The following is a 20,097-nucleotide window of genomic DNA, read 5'->3' on the forward strand; positions in this document are numbered from 1 at the left end:
TGATAAGAAATACCTGCCTCCTCCAATGCTATTTACTGGTGTAGGGCCCCATATGTCACTGTGAACATATTGGAGAGGTTGTGTTGAGTTATGTTTGCCCACTCCATATGGCAGCTTCTTGTTTTTGCCAAGAATGCATTCTTCACACGATCCAATGGCTCTTTGTATCTCTGAATCAGCCATCTGAATAATGCCTTGCTTTACCAGCTGCATCAGCCCAGTGTCCCCCACATGGCCCAGCCTAGCATGCCAATTGATGGTCTTTTGTGTGTTGTTAGCTGTTCCAGCAACTGCCTCAGCTTTCAGATAATAGAGCACATTGTTTCTGACAGCCTTCATGATCATTTGGCCATCCTTTTTGACAAGCATCTCTCCACCAAAGAGAGTCAATTCATAGCCATTCTTCTCAAGAAGACCCAAGGATATAAGATTCCTTTTAATGGATGGGATGTATCTCACATCAGTGAGAGTTCTGAAAATTCCATTGTCCATCCTCAAACATATGCTCCCAACACCCCTTACATCACACACATGGTCATCTCCCAGCAACACCGAGCCTTCAGATTCCTTTAAATCTTGGAACCAGTCGAGATTGGAGGACATATGGAAACTGCAGCCTGAGTCCATGATCCATAGCCTTGATAATGGGCTATCCTCCACCACATTGAGAGCTCTTGCCTCTTCAATTTCCTCAGTGATAGCTGCTGTACCATCTCCTTTGTGATTTTCAGATTGCTTTTTCTTCCAAGCAAAACAATTTTGCTTGATGTGTCCTGGTTTCTTACACCAGAAGCAGCTTCTAGATTCCTTTTGATCTCCTTCCTTAGATGATCTTGGCTTCCACTTGTCAGATGGGGGTTTCTTGAATTTGAATTGTTTCTTTGAAGTTGCCTTCACATTGAGGCTTTCAGCAGCTTGATCGATTGGCTTGCTGACACATTTCTGCATTGCCTTCAGCTTTAATGCAGAAAATACCTCCTCCAAAGTCACTTTCGAATCCCTTCCAAGAAGTATTGAGTCTTTGAATTGCTCAAAACTCTGAGGCAGAGCATTCAATAACATCAAAGCTTTATCCTCATCTTTCATGGGATCATCCACACCCTCAAGATCATCTATATACTTTCGAAAATCTTCCAGCTGATCCGCCAGATTCTTGGAGTCAGAAAATCTAAAGTTGAACAATCTTTGCTTGAGATGCAACCTATTTGAGATTGACTTCTCCATATATATTTTCTCCAATTTCTCCCACACTCCCGCGGCATCATCCTCTTTCTGAACCTCCCTCAAGACTCTATCGCTGAGGCACAAGACAATCGAGCTATACGCCTTGTATTCCAGTTCTTGACATTTCGCCGCATCCATCCCTTGAATCTCTTTCTTGTCCGTCTTGGATTTCACATAATCCCAGACGCCTTGCTGCATCAGAACAGCTCTCATCTTCAATCTCCACAGGCCGAAATCATTTTCGCCGGTGAATTTCTCAACGTCGAACTTTGCGGTAGACATTGTTGAATTCGTCGTCCTTCTTCGATTCCCACAGACGGCGCCAATTTGTAATGCTATCAGATACGCGACTCAATCTTGTTATCACAACGAGATCGATTCCGGAACGAGAAGAACGAATACTTGATATGAAAATGAATAAGCAAAAAAACAATTCTTGGAGAGTCAATGGAAATCTTGTGTTTTATTTGTGTGGAAGATTACAAAACTCTTGGATGAAAAAAATTCTCTTTTCTTTTTCCACAGCTCGGCTCTATTTAACTAACACTTATCTAACAACTAGTTCAACCTAACGGCTTTCATTTAAAGCTAACTAACTAGTCGCATCCGACGACGTGCATCAGTTAATAACAACTGTCAACTCCGAACTCGTTTAAGTTCGGCCAACACCGAGCACCAACACCGAGCACTGAGCACCGAGCTCAACACCGAACATTGAGCTCGGTTAATCCCTGAGCACGACTACAAACTAGACCAATCACCGAGCATGATTGCAGTTCGTCAGATCACTGAACAGCATATCGGTCCCTAATCGCCGAACAGTATATTGGTAACCGAACTGAACTGATTGTGCAGTTTTGCCCCAATCCTCATAACACTTTTTATGGATGGATATAGTATATACTTTTCTTATATAAATAAAAGAGAAAATATATTAGAATAAAAAGCATTAAACTCAAACGCAATTAGTTATATTTTCTGCACCACACGCCTTCCTCACTTGTTGGGGAACATCTAGGAAATTTCCTCTTACTTGTACATGATAGTAGAAATGTAGAATACTTATATGTAACAAATGAATGTGATACTTTTCAGCCCACCATTTCTTATTATTGCAGCGTCAAAATTATGTCTAGTGAATTATTCTAACGTATTTATGATTTTGAAAATGTACTAAATAAAAGTACATTATTTTCATACAAATCCTAATACACCAAAGAAAATTTTGGAGGTGAATAAGAACAATAAATTTATGATGCCATCTACTATAATCAAATCACATGATAGCTGCCGAATTAATTATATTAGTTCATTTGTTGAGGAATTAATGTGTATAAATAAATAGAATCATGTACATCGAATACTCCGTAAATAGCCGACGATCGGACCCAACACATCTAAAAAATATCGATTTTTTTTTATAAAATGTTGCTATATACTATGAAGTTTTATATATGAGGTCTATAAAAGGACATAAATTAATAATTCGAACCGGCCATATATATGAAAACGTTTAGTGAAGTATTTGAAAATATAAAGAGGCAAACTTTTAACGTATAGCTTATTATTTTTTCAATTTATGTATATTAAAATATCAGGGTCAAACATTAAAGTATTGGCATAGCTACTAGATTTGTCAAAATTCAAAATTGTAACCACTAAGATATAGTTATGAATGGTCCATGTAGGACAACAAATCAACAATCAGGTCAACTCATTACTCCAATCAAACAACATCACACGTAAAAAAACAAAAACATTCGAAATTTATCGCTACACACTCGTATATTTAACAAAATTATTCAATTGGTCGATAATTTCTCTCTGAGATTCATATCCAACTTAATGACGTCACACACTTATGTATATATATATAATTTATATTAGTTCTTTGGTACTATATTAATATCAGTTTGCATTATAAAATATACAGTACATGATATTGAATAAGAAATTGATATTTATGAATCAACAAACTCATATTGAGTCAACAACTGAGATATTTAGTGATGTCAATTGATATAAATGTATTTACGAACTGTATGTAATTTTGTATTCCGACTTTAAGAAAAGTTGTGTCATGATCCATCTCCTAAGAGTTCGTTACGGTAAAAAAAAAAAAACACACCTCACTAGATTTAAGACTCTGGTTCTGCATTCATTCAACCAATAAAAGAGGTACTTCGACATTGAGAAGGGTCAAAATAATTTCTAATAATTAAATCTAGCTAACTCAAATTTTAATGACTAGCTCCGTAGATCAGAGGTTTAAGTTCCCCTTAATGTGTGTAAGCCATTTTCTGTTTCTTAAAAAAAAAAGCAACCAAAAACCATTAAGAATAAATCAAACTATATACATATATAGCCGCATACGTTACACAATGTTTTTTCTTTGGAAGATACTACAAAGTCACGATGAAAATTCCTTCCAAGGAAAAAATCTAAGTAGGAAAAAAAAAAAGCAAAGTTCTAACAAGATTCCAAGGAATCCATGGACATCATTTCCTTAAACTCCTCGAAATCTAGCAATCCATCGGAATTAGTGTCGTAGATGCCAATCATTTGCATACAATCTTGGCCACAACTCTTCTCATCCCATAATCCTAACCTACCTAATGCAATCCGCAGCTCCTCCCTGGAGATGAATCCGTCGTTGTTTAGATCAAAAACCCCGAACGCCTTCCTAAGATCGTCGTCCGGGAATTCAAGGTCATCCTCCTTGATTTGGTCCCGATTTTCTTGAACAATGATTTTGTTCAAGGATTGGTAGAAGAAGAGGAAATTGAAAAAGTCGAGGGCTTTGTCATCGCCCACTAGAAGCTCAAGCTCGGCCTGTTTAGCATGCAGGCCGAGCCTGGTGAGGAGCGACATGAGCTCGTCGATGCTCACTAGGCCGTCCTTGTTCCGGTCTAGCTCGTTGAAGATTTGGTGCAAGTGATATGTGGTGAGAGGATACATATTTTTATGTTTATGTAGAAATTAAGGGGAAAATAGAATTTATTTAGTTCATATAAATAAAGAGAGGGGAATGCTATGTATATATAGAGAGAAGTGGAATGGCCTTTTGAATTCATCAAATAATGACGCGTTTTTTTATGTTGTACAAACGTACGGATGTATATATTGATTAACACAATATTTCCATGATATTCACAAATACACGATTGCAAGAAATTTCGAGGAAAGATAGTGGCAAAAACAAATTGAAGTTAGGAAGATTCGGTAATCGATTTTGTTTGTTTAATCCAAGTAAGAGCATATACTAATATTAGACAAATTATTAGATAAATAATGAAATTTGATTAATGATGGATCCGCGAATTTTTGATGTTAGTAAATGCTGGTAGAGAATAAAGACTACGACACAAAGAATTTACGTGGTTCGATTTACTGAAGTAAATCTACGTCTACGGGAAGAAGGGAGGGCAAGATTGTATTGCTTGATCTGGGATTACAGCTTACAACACAGACTTGCTATATAATTTTATCTCTAGAGAGCTTAACCTTTTTCTATCTGATCTAAGTTCTATTTATACATTGAACTAGGATCGTGGTTTGCAGCCCCACTAACAAGATCGTGGGTGAGCAATAACTGCTCAATAACTGCTTCGTACCACTAAATAGATCGTGGGTATAGTGGAGGTCGTGGAGGCCTTTCATGAGTCCACTAACTCCTAGTTCGGTCGAATGCTGAGACCGAACTGCTGGACTTCACCGATCAGCTCTTGCCGATCTGAGAGGAGAGCTTGACTGGTCGGCTTTTACCGAGCTGTAGGCTGAGTCCGAACTCTTTGGTCGTGCCGAACTCTTTGGTGCCGAACAGATACTCTTTCTTGGGCTCTGGGCTGATGGGCCGTCACTGTTATTGGGCTTGCCATTAGGGTTTAGTTCGTACCCCATCACTACCCCCCCCGAAAAGCGAAGTGAATCACTTCGGCGAGGTGAGTCACTTCGGCATTCTGGATAACGGTAAGGGGGAGGCTGACGTCAGGGGACGTGCCTTGCGCGTGCCTGCATTAAATGCGACAGTAAAATCCGGCCGTTGAATCCTGAAAAGGTGGGATTCGAAACATCGCAACGATTTCGAAATCTTTCCCGAATCTGATAAATATGCTCTTTCTTCCTCATTTGAACACTTTTGCTGTTGCGTCTTCTATACTCTCTCTTTCTCGAGAAATTTTCTTCCGCTTTCAAGAGCTTCTTCAGACTTTCTTCACGTTCAAAAAGTAAGAAAAATGTCTTCTTCTTCTTCTTCGGAGTCGGGTAGCGGTAGGAAAGGCGGTAAGGGGTCTTCTGGCCGGAAAGAGTCCGGGGAGAAGACCGTAGAGTATTTCCATAGTATTTTGAGTAAGGATACTGTGATATCCCTACCCGAAAAATACTTTTTTCCTGGGGGGAAGGCGGTGGTACCTGACGGTGATCATAGGGCTGACTCCCCGCCGGAGGGTTACGCCACCGTGTACGAGGCCAGCTTAGAATGCGGGCTTCGTTTCCCCCTCCCTTCTGCCTTTATAGATTTACTAGATTTTTTTCAGCTTCCTTTAGGCCAGGTGACTCCGAACTCTTGGAGGCACTTGTCGGCCTTCGCTGCCGAACTCCGTAAGTTAGGAAGGGATTTGTCTTTGAAGGCGATCCTTAAATTCTTTCAATTTAAGAGGAAGGGGTCTTGGTTTTACTTGATCCCTGTACAGCCCTTTAGGGCCTTTTGTAAAACGAAGTGGCCGAAGTGGCAAAACCGCTTCTTCTACTATGATAGGACCGCGGCTCCTAGTTTTCCCTGGAGAGGGCCGAAGTCCGTTATCCGTCATCCTCGGCCTGAACCGTTGGACGAGCTCGATGGCGAGCTCAACAAGATTCCCATAGTTAGGAAACAATACACGGAGTCTGAGCTCGTCAAGGGCGACGTCGTGTTCGACATCTCGTCTTCGGACGAAGAGGCCGAGGGTGAGGATTTCTCTTTATCTTTATGCTCTACTGCTTTAACGAAGAAAATCTGACTTTGCTTTCTTGCTTTTTGGCAGTGTACATGCTGAATAAGGCTATCCGAAAGTCCTCCGAGATTGTGGAGCCGGAGAGGCAGAGAGCCCCTCGCTCGGCGTCTGAAGCCGAGAAGAATCCGAAGAGGCAAAAAACCTCTTCTTCGGATCCGAAAGTGCCGGAGTCGTGTTCGGCTAAAGGGAAGGGGAAATTTCATGAGTCCCCAAGAGTGCCGGGGAAAGACCTGGTCATCTCCGAGGTGGTTGCAGACATCCCGGAACACGTCCCTGAGCCTTTTCAATGGCCGACGAATTTTGTGGAGGTAAGCTTTCTGACTTGGCTTCTTTTCCACATTTTTTGATGGCCATTCTGTTGAGTTTTTTCCTTGTTCATCTTCAGAGAGCCAAGCTCGTCTCCGTGGAGCTCTCCAAAGCATCCCACGACTACGAGGAGATGCAGAAGAAGTTGCATCTTGCTCGTAGTCTGGCCGAACAGGCTGAGGCCAAATTTGAGAGGGCCCGAGCTGCTAGGATCTCGGCTCAGGATGAAGCCCGGTCAGCCAAAAACCAGCTCATCATCCTGCAAGAGCAGACGAAGCACCGGGAGGCTCAGAAGGAGGCTGCCGCCGTGGCTGCCCAGGGGGAGGCTCTCCGTGTTTACACGGAGAAACTCTTTTTGAGCAGCCAGTTCTCGGCCTTTGTCGGTAGTCTGGTAAGGCTAATTACCGATAAGGGCGAGCAGGGGGCCGACGTCGTGCTGCCTCTGTACAGCCGAGAGATAGCAGCTCGGCTTCAGAAGCTGCCGCTCCTTGAGGAGCTCGCTTCATCCTCGGTCCTGCTTTCTGCAGACCGAGTCCGGAGTTGTCGAGCTGATCGGGACGAGAACCTGGAGGCTATCTTTGCCTCCGTGGGACCCGTTTCTCCCGCTTCGACTTACAACGGAGAGGGTGAGGCCGAGCCGTTGGAGCTGGAGGCCGAAGTCGAGCGGGCCGGGCATCCGGAGAAGGAAGCTGATCGCTGATCAGGAGGCGGAGGCGAGGCCGGCAGGATGCGAGGCCGAGGCTGAGGTAGCTCAGGAGAAAGAAGCTGAACCAGACTCAGGAGCCGGAGACGAAGCTGGCGGAGTATGATTTCGTCTCCCTTCTCTTAGTCTAGTTTCTTCCTTGTAAAATGGCCTTGAAGCCCTCCTAGTGTAAAAATTTTTCCTTGTGAATGAAAAATTCTCCACACTTGTCTTCGTATAGCTTTTCGTACTCGCCTTTATTCCTGTTGTATTTTACTATCTGCCCGGTACAGCTGCCGAACTAATATAGCTGCTTTGTACTCAAGGAGATGGAGATACTTCACTGGAAACGGCTGTACTCTTCGGCTTTAGACGAAGCTGAGAAAAGAACTATAGCCGATCAGACGAAGAATGACGAGCTTCTGGCTCGTTTAGTGAAGCTGGAGGCCGATAATAAGGACTTAGAGTCCGATAAGAAGGATCTGGAGGCCGAGCTGAATACGACCATTGCTGAGAGGACTGCGTACGAGGATTACATCCGTGTGCGCGGGGGAGTGACCATATCAGATGTTCAGAGTCGAGTTGACGAACTGTGGGAGGAATATCATGTACTCCGGAGGAACAATGCGCTGGAGAGCTCGGCTTGCCAACAAGTTGTGAAATCATTACGGCGCTGGGCTTCTCGGTACGACATCATTCTTTCCCGGCGTCCCTCAATCGAGAGATTCCTTAGGCATTTCCCGCCAACAGATGCTCGCACTCCAGATCAAGCCTCTGGTTCCCTTGTTCAAAATCCTACTCCAAGTCAACAACGAACTCCGGAACAGCCGGAAACGTCAAGACGAGAACGGGCTCAGGAGCAACCGGAATCGTCAAGACAGGGACGGACTGAAATTCGCCGAGGAGTTGTGACTATGAGCGAGCAAGATCAGCAGATGCTTATTGCAGAGACTCTTCATCGCCGAGGGGTTAGAGCTTCTGGGGCTCGCGGAAGAGGTGTTGGGTCGAGGATAGCATCTCGTCGACCTGCTTATTCTTCATCTGCTCGGAACAACCGAACTCGGCTTCCAGAGGATTTTGCAGATAGGTGGCTTAACTTTAGCAACCGAGGACAGTAGAATAGTCCTTTGTAATGGCGTAATGCCTTCTCGTAGGGGAGCTGAATTGTCTGCCGAACGAGATTTAATAAATGAAATTTTTTCCTTTCGCTTTTATCACTGCTTACTTACAGCTCTGCGAAACAATTTCATCGTGCTCGTCATCGGTCTTATGAAGTGAGCTTCTTTGATCGGACTCGTATTTGGACTTTGAAGTAAGCTTCTTTGACCGGACTCGTCTTTGATCTTATGAAGGAAACTTCTTTGACCGGACTTGGTTTGTGTTCTAATTTGGGGATTTTTGTCGCCGGGATCGAACTTTCCCTTGTCCTAATTCGGCGAGTTTTATCGCGTGGATCGGACTTTCCCAGTTAACCGAAGTGGTCTTATGCAGTAAACCTCTTTGACTAGACATGGTCGTCCTCGGTCTTATGAGGTAAACTTCTTTGACCGAACTTGGTCGTCCTAATTCGGCGAGGTTTATCGCGTGGATCGGACTTTCCCTTATTGCAGTTCGTTTCAGACGAAGTGCTTATTTCTTAAGCCGAATTGTGGTCTTGTATCTTCCTGAGAAGCTTGGACTCACCATCGTTGGCTTATTGCAGTTCGTTTCAGACGAAGTGCTTGTTAAGCTGAATTGCGGTCTTGTATCCTCCTTGGAAGCTTGGACTCACAATCGTTGGCTTATTGCAGTTCGTTTCAGACGGACTGCTTGTTAAGCTGAATTGTGGTCTTATATCCTCCTTAGAAGCTTGGACTCACAATAGTCTTTAATAATCGATCTAAAAAGGGGATCAGTCTTTAAAGAACGATATACCTTGGTACCATTTGTAAGAGACGACAAGCACATAGAGACAAAACACATAGAGAAAAAATGAAAAAGATGAAAGAAAAAAAAACTTTAAACTTTTTATAAAACGACAAGTAAAAGGTACAAGTAAAAAACAAACAAATAAAAACATGTACCCCTATGACCGAACTAGACACAAGACAGACTGACCGGACTTTGTCTCTTACAAGTGGAACTTCTTGAGGTTGGAGACGTGCCATGATCGGGGTACTTGTTCTCCTGACATGTGAGTCAATTTATAAGACCCTTTGCCGAGGACTTCTGACACCCGATATGGACCCTCCCATGTGGGTTCAAGTTTGCCCAGCTTTTCTGCTCGGCTTACTTCGTTGTTTCTCAAGACGAGATCTCCCACTTGAAATTGAAGCTTTTTCACCCTTTGGTTATAATACCGGGCTACTTGCTCCTTATACTTGGCTGCTTTTATGCACGCCAATTCTCTTCTTTCTTCGGCGAGATCTAGTTCTGCTCTCAGTCCGTCGTCATTCATTTCTGAGGAGAAATTTAGAGTTCGGGGACTGGGTACGCCGATCTCCACCGGAATTACGGCTTCAGTGCCGTACACCAGACTATACGGAGTTTCACCGTTGGAGGTTTTGGGTGTAGTTCGGTAGGACCATAGGACTTGAGGGAGATTTTCTACCCATTGTCCTTTGGCTTGTTCTAACCGAGCTTTTAACCCTTTCACCAGAATCCGGTTCGTTACTTCCGTTTGTCCGTTTGCTTGGGGATGGGAGACCGAAGTGAACCGCTGTTGAATGTTCAGCTCTTGGCACCAATTCTTGAACGTCTTGTCGGTGAACTGAGTCCCATTATCCGAGATGAGGATGTGGGGTATGCCAAATCGGCACACTATGTTCTTCCAGACGAAGTCCAATGCCTTTGAGCTCGTTATCGTAGCTAATGGTTCAGCCTCCACCCACTTCGTGAAGTAGTCCACGGCAACGATAAGGAATTTCATTTGCCGAGGAGCTTGAGGAAGTGGTCCCACTATGTCTATGCCCCATTGCATGAAAGGCCAAGGGCTTTGCATAGTGTATAGATCGGTCTGCGGCATCCTTGGGACATTTGCATGAATTTGGCACTTCGTACACTTCTTGACGAGCTGCACTGCCTCTTGTACCATGGTTGGCCAATAATATCCCCATCTCAGAACTTTTTTAGCTAAAGCTCTGGCTCCGATGTGGCTACCGCACGATCCTTCATGAACTTCTCTGAGGATGTAGTCCGTCTCTTCTGGTCCTACGCACCGCAATAACGGCTGGAGGTAAGACTTTCTAAAGAGGATTCCTTCATGAAGTTCGTACCGAAGTGCTCGGCACGTGATCTTCCGAGCTTCTCTCTTATCCTCGGGCAATAGTCCTTGATCCAGATACTGCAAGATCGGCGTCATCCAGTTCGGCGAGCTGGATACTGAATGTACCTCGGCTTCATCAATGCTTCGATGCATTAATTCTTCCGCCTTTGAGCTCGGATCTGAGGCCAACTTACTTAAGGTATCTGCTCGGCTATTTTCCGCTCTGGGAATGCGGATTATCCGAAAATAGGAGAAACTTCGGCTGATGCTTTGCGCTTTGTCCAAATACTTCTTCATTCTCTCGTCACGAGCTTCACTTGTACCCCACATGTGATTTACTATGACTTGTGAATCACAATGGACTTTGAGAGATTTGACGAGCAGACTTTGCGCTAACTGGAGTCCGGCCAGGAGGGCTTCGTACTCGGCTTCATTATTAGTAGTGGGGAATAGGAACCGAAGTGAGTAGGTTACCTCGTGTCCGTCGGGAGCGACAAGTAAAATACCAGCTCCACTTCCCATCTTGTTTGAAGCTCCATCTACGAATCCGCTCCAGCAGTCCGGCGGCTCTACTTCGGATTCCAAGGGCTGTGCTAGTTCGGCATTGGCAGAATTCTTCTGTTCGGCTATAACAGGAATTGCTTGATCGAACTTCGCTTCTGCAAGAAAATCTGCCAAGGCTTGTCCCTTGATGGCTTTCCGAGGTAGATATTCAATTGTGTGCTCTCCCAACTCTATAGCCCACTTGGCGATTCTGCCTGATGCTTCTGGTTTGGTCAACACTTGCCGAAGTGGCAGATCAGTTAAGACGCATACCTTGTGAGCATAGAAGTATGGCCGCAGTCTCCTTGCTGCATTTACTAATGCCAGAGCAATCTTTTCCAGAGGTTGATACCTGGTTTCTGGACCTCTTAATGCTCGGCTTGTAAAGTAGATGGGAAGCTGCTTTAGGCCTTCTTCTCGTACAAGCACCGCGCTGATGGTTTGATCCGATGCCGCTAAGTATAAGAATATTACTTCGGCTTCGGTTGGAGCAGAGAGAATAGGAAGCTCGGCTAGATAACTTTTGAGCTCGTCAAAGGCCTTTTTCTGCTCGGCTCCCCACTCGAACTTTGGTGCCTTTTTCAACACCGTGAAGAACGGCAGTTGCTTTTCGGCTGCTTGAGAAAGGAATCGATTCAGTGCGACTAGACATCCGGTTAGCCTTTGCACGTCATGTATGGACTTCGGCATCGCCATGTTTTGAACAACTTGAACTTTTGAGGGGTTTGCCTTGAGTCCGTCCTTTGAAACCCAACAACCCAGAAACTTTCCCGAATCTACCAAAAAGGTACACTTTTGGGGATTAAGTTTGAGGTTGGCTTTCTTGAGCACGTTGAGAGTGGACTTGAGGTTGTGCTCGTACTCCGAAGTGCTTTTGCTTTTGACGACTATATCGTCAACATACACTTCGACCTCCTTTCCAATCAGGTGCCGAAAAAGCTTGTCTACCATCCTTTGATAAGTGGCTCCGGCATTCTTTAAACCGAATGGCATCTTTTTATAAGCGAAAATGCCGAAATCAGTAATGAAGGCCGTTTTTGAAGCGTCAATCTCATCCATTAAAACTTGATGGTATCCTTTGTACAGATCAAGAAAACAAAAAATTTCAAAGCCTATCAAAGCTTCTACTTTTTTATCTATGTTCGGAAGGGGATAGCAATCTTTGGGACAGTGCTTATTTAGATCGGTGAAATCTATGCACATCCGCCATCCTCCTTCCTTTTTCTTGATCATGACAGGATTGGCCACCCACGAAGGATACTTCACTTCGAATAACACATCCGCCTTCAATAATTGACGGACTTCGTCATGGATGACTTGACTTCGTTCTGCCGCAAAGAGTCTTTGCTTCTGTTTTATCGGCCGGACCGAAGGATCAATATTTAACCGATGAGTGATTACCTCGGGGGGCACTCCGGTCATGTCCAACGGAGACCATGCAAAGACGTCTTTATACTCCTTGAGGAGCTGGATGGTTTTTTCCCGAAGTAGAGGCGTTCCCGCGAAGCCGATCTTAACCGTTCTGGATGGATCGTCTTCGTACAGCTGAACTGTCATCGAGTTCGGCTCCGGTATGACTTCGGTCATCGCCTCTGACTCCGGCTGCTGTGATTGCTATGCTTGGTGGTGCCGATCTGACTGCTCGGCACTTCTAAGCGCAATTTGCAGACATTCCTTTGCTCTCTTTTGGTCACCTCGGATGACCGCTATCCCTCCTTTAGTAGGGATCTTGATGGTGAGGTGATAAGTGGAGCAAACGGCCCGAACTGTGTTGAGCCAGTCTCTTCCCAGGATGATGTTGTACGGGGACCGAGCTTTCACCACGAAAAACTCAATCATCGTACTGGAGCTAGTAGGCGCTTTTCCCACCGTGATCGGAAGGCTGATAATACCTTCAGGGCGGGTGTCCTCCTGGGCGAAGCTCTTTAGGGGAAGCGGAGCCGGACTGAGCCGAGCTGGGTCCACTTCTAGTTTGTCAAAGCACTCTTTAAAAAGAATGCTAACCGACGCTCCTGTATCCACAAACACCCTGTGGATCAGTTTGTTTGCCACTCCGGCTTGGATGACAATGGCGTCTTGGTGAGGAGAGATGGTCGGGACGGGATCAGCAGCCGAGAACGTAATCACTTCGTCCTGCTTCAGCCTTTTATGCGTTGGCTCCTCTCGATTGGAGCCTCTGCGCTCTGACTTTAGGGACGACTTGGTCTTCCCGGCAGGGAGCGCGTCAATAGTCTGGATTACTCCATCATATTGCGGCTCGTCATCGTCTTCGGGATCCGGCTGCCTTTTCGGATCCTGAGGAGCGCAGTTCGCACCACTCTGCTTTTTATTCTTCTTTGGCTGCTTGCTTTGGTATTTTTTCAATGTCCCTGCCTTCACAAGAACATCGATACCTGCAGCCAAGTTTCTGCACTCCTCAGTATCGTGACCGTGGTCTTGATGGTAGGAGCAGTAGCTATCCTGTGGTCGGCGCGCGGCTGATTTCGTCATCCGCTTTGGCTTTTCGAATAGGTCAGAGTGCAGTTCGAAAATTTCCGCTCTCGGCTTGTTCAGCGGTACGAACTGAGCGGGCGGCTTCTCGGGATTGAGACGGGGTCCCAATCTGTCTTGCACCGGAGCCCTTTGAATTCTTTCAAATGGAGTCCGGCGAGGATGCCCCTGATCGCTATGATCGGGCTTCCTTCTGTCTCCTCGGGACGATGAGCTGTCTAACGACCGTTTGCGACGGTCTGCCTCATCGGCCCGGGAGTACTGGTCCGCAATGTCCCACATTTCCTGAGCTGTCTGCGGACCGCACTCAACGAGCTTCCTGTAGAGAGCTCCGGGCAGGATTCCATTTTGGAATGCCGAGATGACAAGCAGATCGTTGAGATCGTCTACTTGCAGGCATTCCTTGTGGAATCTTGTCATAAAGTCGCTGATTTTTTCGTCGCGACCTTGACGAATGGAAAGCAGCTGAGCCGAAGTGATTCGGGCTTCCGCTTTCTGAAAGAACCTCCTGTGGAAGGCATCCATTAGATCTCGGTAAGATCTGATGCTGCCCTGGGGGAGGCTATCGAACCACCTTCTCGCGTTCCCGATGAGCAGCTCGGGAAACAGCTTGCACATGTGGACCTCGTTGAGACCCTGGTTCGCCATGTTATATTGATAGCGCCCCAAGAAATCGTGAGGGTCCACGAGCCCGTCGTAAGTCATCGACGGAGTTCGGTAGTTCTGTGGTAGGGGAGTTCGGGTGATGTCGTCCGAGAACGGAGTCTTCAGTGCTCCGTACACGGCGAATCCGATATCTCGTCGGTATGGAGGAGATTGAGTTCTCCTGTGATTCCGGTACCGAGGAGGAACTGGAACATGTTGGGGACGGGGATTCTTTCTCCTGGGAGATGCGACACTACTGCGGTAGTGACTTTCTTGTGCGGAGGGAGAAGGAGAATCCGCCGTTTTCGTCTCCGGCTGCTTTTGGCTTTTTTGCAGGAAGGTTAAGAATTCCTCCTGCTTCGCCGCCAAAAACTGCTTGACAGCCTCATTCAAATCGGGCTGCTGGGAAGACTCAGTGGGACGATTTTTGGAGCGGCTTGTTCCTTCGCCATGAGAACTGGTGGTGGATTTATCCCTAGGCTGTTTTCCAGACCTATGGGATGGATTGGCTTCCTCCTGGTTCTCACGGGCAGGAATACGGGTACTCTGCGATCTGGTATGCATTTTTTGGGTGGAAAAAATGGATCAAAAATTCGCTTTATCACAAATTTTGTTCTCTGTTTCCCACAGACGGCGCCAGTGATGGATCCGCGAATTTTTGATGTTAGTAAATGCTGGTAGAGAATAAAGACTACGACACAAAGAATTTACGTGGTTCGATTTACTGAAGTAAATCTACGTCCACGGGAAGAAGGGAGGGCAAGATTGTATTGCTTGATCTGGGATTACAGCTTACAACACAGACTTGCTATATAATTTTATCTCTAGAGAGCTTAACCTTTTTCTATCTGATCTAAGTTCTATTTATACATTGAACTAGGATCGTGGTTTGCAGCCCCACTAACAAGATCGTGGGTGAGCAATAACTGCTCAATAACTGCTTCGTACCACTAAATAGATCGTGGGTATAGTGGAGGTCGTGGAGGCCTTTCATGAGTCCACTAACTCCTAGTTCGGTCGAATGCTGAGACCGAACTGCTGGACTTCACCGATCAGCTCTTGCCGATCTGAGAGGAGAGCTTGACTGGTCGGCTTTTACCGAGCTGTAGGCTGAGTCCGAACTCTTTGGTCGTGCCGAACTCTTTGGTGCCGAACAGATACTCTTTCTTGGGCTCTGGGCTGATGGGCCGTCACTGTTATTGGGCTTGCCATTAGGGTTTAGTTCGTACCCCATCAATTAATTCCTCAATTATCATAAGATGAATTCTTTTTTTTAAGAAAATTGGGAATATCTTATATGATAACATCATTTAATTAAAAAGTAAATTCTGAAATGGAAGCCACTACCAATGAACTATAGTAAATGATATTGTCTATTCATAAGGAAAACAACGTTGTTTAGTTGAAAAGTATCAACAATACAAGATGTCAAATTTTTCATGATGATATAAATGTAAATAAATTCAAATTTTATAATTTTTCCCTGGCCTTTCATTAAATATTATTTTGTGAACTTTTAAGAGCTCTTTTTCCTTCTCGGTTGTTGTGATGACATATGGAAGCATTGGTCATGCATGTAGAAGAATAAAATTAACATCAAGTGGAATTTTTTAACGTAGAAATTGACTATAAAAAAGTGAAAAATGGAAGTGTGGTACATGGACGAGTATATATATTCCTTTTTAAAAAAATTAAACAAAATATATTAGAATCAAAAGACTAAAACACCCAAATGCATTGGTTGTATTTTTTCACCACTCGCCTTCATTGATGTGGTGAAACAGTTAGGAAATTTCCTCTGGTTTTTATTTTTCTTAGGAGTAATAACTCAAATATAACAAATTAATGTGGCTAGTAGTTTTAGCCCACCATTTCTTATTAATTATTACAGCAATTAAATCATGATTAATGAATTCATTTATGATTTTGAAAATGTGCTAGTTGATAGCTTCTTTCCATAAAAATCCCAAATAAACTTTTGGAGGAGAATAAGAACACGAGGTGCCTCCAACGACTTTTAATCGATGGTAGACATCGATTAATTTCTCAATTATATTTATGATGCCATATTTCTTTAATTAGTTTTTTCTAGCCATGCTTCGTTTTGCTGTTTTTCAGTTGTATCTTTTTGGGATATGTGTTTGTGTAGTTTTTGAATTGATGTAGTTTTTTAATTAATCGTGGACGGATAGAGTAATAGAACATAAAGGTACTGATACAAATACAATAATATCCGATAAGTTAGGATAGACTTTGTATATGATTAAATTAGTTATATAGGTACGATGTGATGGATAATAATAAGATATATTGCAATATTTGCACCGGGTAGATGGGTGGAAGATCCATGTTTTTAAAATAATAAGAACTGAACAAGAGATAAGAATAAACACGGTTTCTACTCTCGTTATAGGCAATAGTGAGAATCGAATTAGATTCGAATTATACGGAGTAATACGTAAATATAACAAGGAATTTTGTAAGGTCAACCATTATTCTATCAAATAAAAGTACATGAACTTATAATCAAGAAGGGCTGGCTTGCCAAAATTACCCAGAAATTACATGAGTTGAATTATTCGAATATATAGAACGATGCGTAACAAGAAATTATTAATCAAACTATAATTATTTCCATGTGTCAGCAGTGCTATAAATTATTGAATTATTGAGGTAGAGCTGCAAACGTGGGAAGGTGTGTTCCTATTTATTAGGGACATATGACTCATTGCTCTTTGAAAGGTTATTATTTGCACAAATCCTACAAACGTGGAAACCGGTAATTAAATCATCATAAATAATTATTTAAATAGTAGTACTACGAAATAATCAATTCTTCCAAGAAAAAATAGACCAATTCAGCTGGTATTATATATGATTATATGTCAATTTTAACTTAATAATTAATCATTAGTCCAACGTGGAGTAAATGACACCTTAAATGCCGTTATAGAGTTATAGTGTGTGTTTGGTGGAGTTTTCATTGTTTGGTAGAGTTGAAATTACTACTATTAAAGAACCATTACAAAGCTATATCATTAGGCTAAGCATGTGTGCATTCACTTTAATTATACAAGAAATAGTGTTGTTTTCATCCACCACCAATTAGTTATCTGGGATGGTAATGAAATCAGTCTTAGCTAGATGAAGAAAATATTTACTTTTTGAAAAACAGGTACATAACAGATTAAATCTTTGTTGGAGTGGTTCTATTTTTATGGTTCCGTCAAAAAACAAACGGTCACGCCACTGTGCAGTTGCGTTGACCGTTAGTTTTTTGACGGAATCGTTAATAAGGACTACTTCGTCGACATTTTCATTTGTTATGGATCTGTTTTTCAAAAAGTAAATATTTTGAGCCAAATTCATATTTTGATTATATATTTAGTACGTATTCTAATTATATTGTCAAAAATGCGGTTCTATTTAATAATTTCCTATATACATTCATGTAAATGCATGTGTCACAGTTGACTAAAGTAGGACAACAAAAACAAACAATAAAAGTTGAATTAGTAATCTAAACACTGCCAAAAAAAAGTAACACAATTCCGCCGACTATTAACTAATCAAACCAATGCTCCAAACAAATTGAATCTAAGAAAAATCGGAAAATTCTATTAAATTCGGTCAACTAAGGCCTTGTCTGCCTCATGTCTGACCACACGAGTTTCATTTCCTGAATCCGCGACAGACATCATATTCTTAAACTCGTGAAAATCCAAAACGCCGTCGGAGTTGTCGTCGTAGACGCCGATCATGCACTTGCAATCGTCGGCGCCACCGCGCTTCTCGTCGAGCAGGCCTAATCGGGAGAGCACGCTCCGCAGCTCCTCCGACGAGATGTAGCCGTCGCCGTTCAAGTCGAAGACCTCGAACGCCCTGCGAAGATCTTGCTCGTGCTTGTGTTCGTGTTCTGGTTTCGAGGCCTTGACCATGGCCTCGTAGAAGAAGAGGAACTCGAAGTAGTCGAGGGTGGTGCGCCCCACGAACTTCTCGAGCTCCTCGGGGGTCCTGTGGACCCCGATTTGGCCGAGGAGGCCGTGCAGCTCAGCAATGCAGACTGCGCCTTTGTTTTTCTTGTCCAAGTTTTTGAAGATTCGGTGGAGATCGTCTGCATGGATCATCGGAGACATTACTCGTAAACGATGAAGAAGAAGATGAAGATGAATTTCTTGTTTGATTTGGGAGGGATTAATGTGTGATAAATGGTTTTTATAAGGGGAGGGAAAAATGAAAATGTGTTTTATTTCAATGATTGGAATGCGTGTGTAACGGTCATTTGAAGAATATTTTTTATGGGAAAAATCGAAGAAGGAATAAAAAGGGATTTTAGTTATAGAGAAATTTCTGTAGTTGTTTCATTCTACTTTTTGTTTGTTGCCATGTTTTTTCTAGTTCGGAATAATCAAGTCAAGTGATCCTTCAAGAGCTTTCAAAATTTGAGATGTGATAGAATAAATTGGTGGAATGCAAGTTTTGCTTAGTAAATATTGTAGTAGTAATAGATAAATAAGACGTGTAATAACTAATACATCGAAAAGAAATACATGGGACACATATTCATGGGAAGAACTAGTATTTTAAATAGAATTTTTCTAATGTTTCAATAACTTTTTCTTCTCTCTATATCCTAATGTGTCAATATTTCTGCGGTTCCAAAAATGTATATATATTTCTTAACTTTTTCTTTCTCTCTATATCCTAATGTGTCAATTTTTCTGCGGTTCCAAAAATGTATATATATTTCTTTAGGACGGAGAAAGTAATATTTTTTTTTTCATTTTGATGCTTAGGAAAAACAATACTGTACTTCAATTCGTTCACCAAAATTAGTCCATATTCATTAGTCTACGGAAAAAAATAGTGTATATTGTTTAGTTTTTAATTCACCAAAATTAGTCCCTGCTATTTATGACTAATAAATTCGTTTTGATTATTTCACCATATTATAAATTCTCCAAAATATAATTTCGATAGCTCCAATTCAATCTTACAGACAGCAGATTTTTATATTAGTAACTCTAATATAATCTGTTATTTTTAATATATACACTTTGAATTTCATTTTTTGTTACATTTTCTCTTTCTAGTATAAGTTCTACTATCCAAATATTTTCACGACTTATAGTTTCATTTTATAAATTTGTATACATTTCATTAGGATTCATTATAAGTTTCTATACAAATCATTAGGATTCATTATAAGTTTCTATACAAATCATTAGGATTCAAAAGCTTATAAACTTTTTTAACAAATACGGAACAAAATAAGATTATGTTTACAATTTCTAAAATGTGTTAACTATGTCAAATTAGGCTTCCTAAAGAAAGGTGTATTAAATTAGGCAAGAATGAAAAAAAAATGAATTTGTTAAGTGGGTGGCACGCCGTCAAATAAGTACGGTATAAAATTATAAAAGGTTACTAGCTCCGTCCCACATTAAGTATCCACATTTGCCATTTTAGTCTGTCCCATAATAAGAGTCTACTTTCACTTTTACTATAAATGGTAAGTAAACCTCACATTCCACTAACTCATTTCACACACATTTCATTATAAAACTAATATATAAAGTGAGACCATTTACTCCACTAACTTTTTCAATCCACTTTCATTTACATTTCTTAAAACTCGTGCCGAATCACACTTAGACGGAGGTAGTACAAAATTACTACTCCTACATTGTTTGAGAAATGGAAAGTGCATATGAACTACATAAGTCAACGTGATAAGGATGTACATTTATAATATTGACGTTAGTATTCAATCGTTGTCATTATAGGCGATAAAAATGGACAATAATATATTTATGCCATTTTAATATATCGAACGAATTTATGAGATTTTACATATCATCTCTAGCAATAAGTTCAGCTGTTCAGGGTTCGTTTCTTAAGCTCTTCTAAGAAAGTAATTTGATTTTAAAATTTTAAACTCATATTTATTTGATTTTTTCGTTAATAGGAGT

At 42.2% G+C, this 20,097-nt stretch overlaps 2 protein-coding genes across 2 annotated transcripts; both read right to left on the reverse strand.

Moving 5' to 3' along the window:
• Positions 1 to 3,557: 3,557 nt before the first annotated feature.
• On the reverse strand, positions 3,558 to 4,240 carry LOC121778780 (probable calcium-binding protein CML44). The gene has a single exon (XM_042176183.1). The coding sequence runs from the start codon at positions 4,180 to 4,182 to the stop codon at positions 3,694 to 3,696; it is 489 nt and encodes a 162-aa protein (XP_042032117.1). The 5' UTR covers positions 4,183 to 4,240; the 3' UTR covers positions 3,558 to 3,693.
• Positions 4,241 to 17,615: 13,375 nt separating this feature from the next.
• On the reverse strand, positions 17,616 to 18,354 carry LOC121779410 (probable calcium-binding protein CML44). Its single transcript, XM_042176747.1, has one exon. The coding sequence runs from the start codon at positions 18,259 to 18,261 to the stop codon at positions 17,746 to 17,748; it is 516 nt and encodes a 171-aa protein (XP_042032681.1). The 5' UTR covers positions 18,262 to 18,354; the 3' UTR covers positions 17,616 to 17,745.
• Between the last annotated feature and the right edge of the window lie 1,743 nt (positions 18,355 to 20,097).

This window comes from Salvia splendens, chromosome 19, assembly GCF_004379255.2.
Source record: "Salvia splendens isolate huo1 chromosome 19, SspV2, whole genome shotgun sequence".
NCBI lineage: Eukaryota > Viridiplantae > Streptophyta > Magnoliopsida > Lamiales > Lamiaceae > Salvia > Salvia splendens.

What these genes read in the sequence shown, in the direction of transcription:
- LOC121778780 (XM_042176183.1), bottom strand. Translation starts at nt 4,182, where the DNA reads ATGTATCCTCTCACCACATATCACTTGCACCAAATCTTCAACGAGCTA.
- LOC121779410 (XM_042176747.1), bottom strand. Translation starts at nt 18,261, where the DNA reads ATGTCTCCGATGATCCATGCAGACGATCTCCACCGAATCTTCAAAAAC.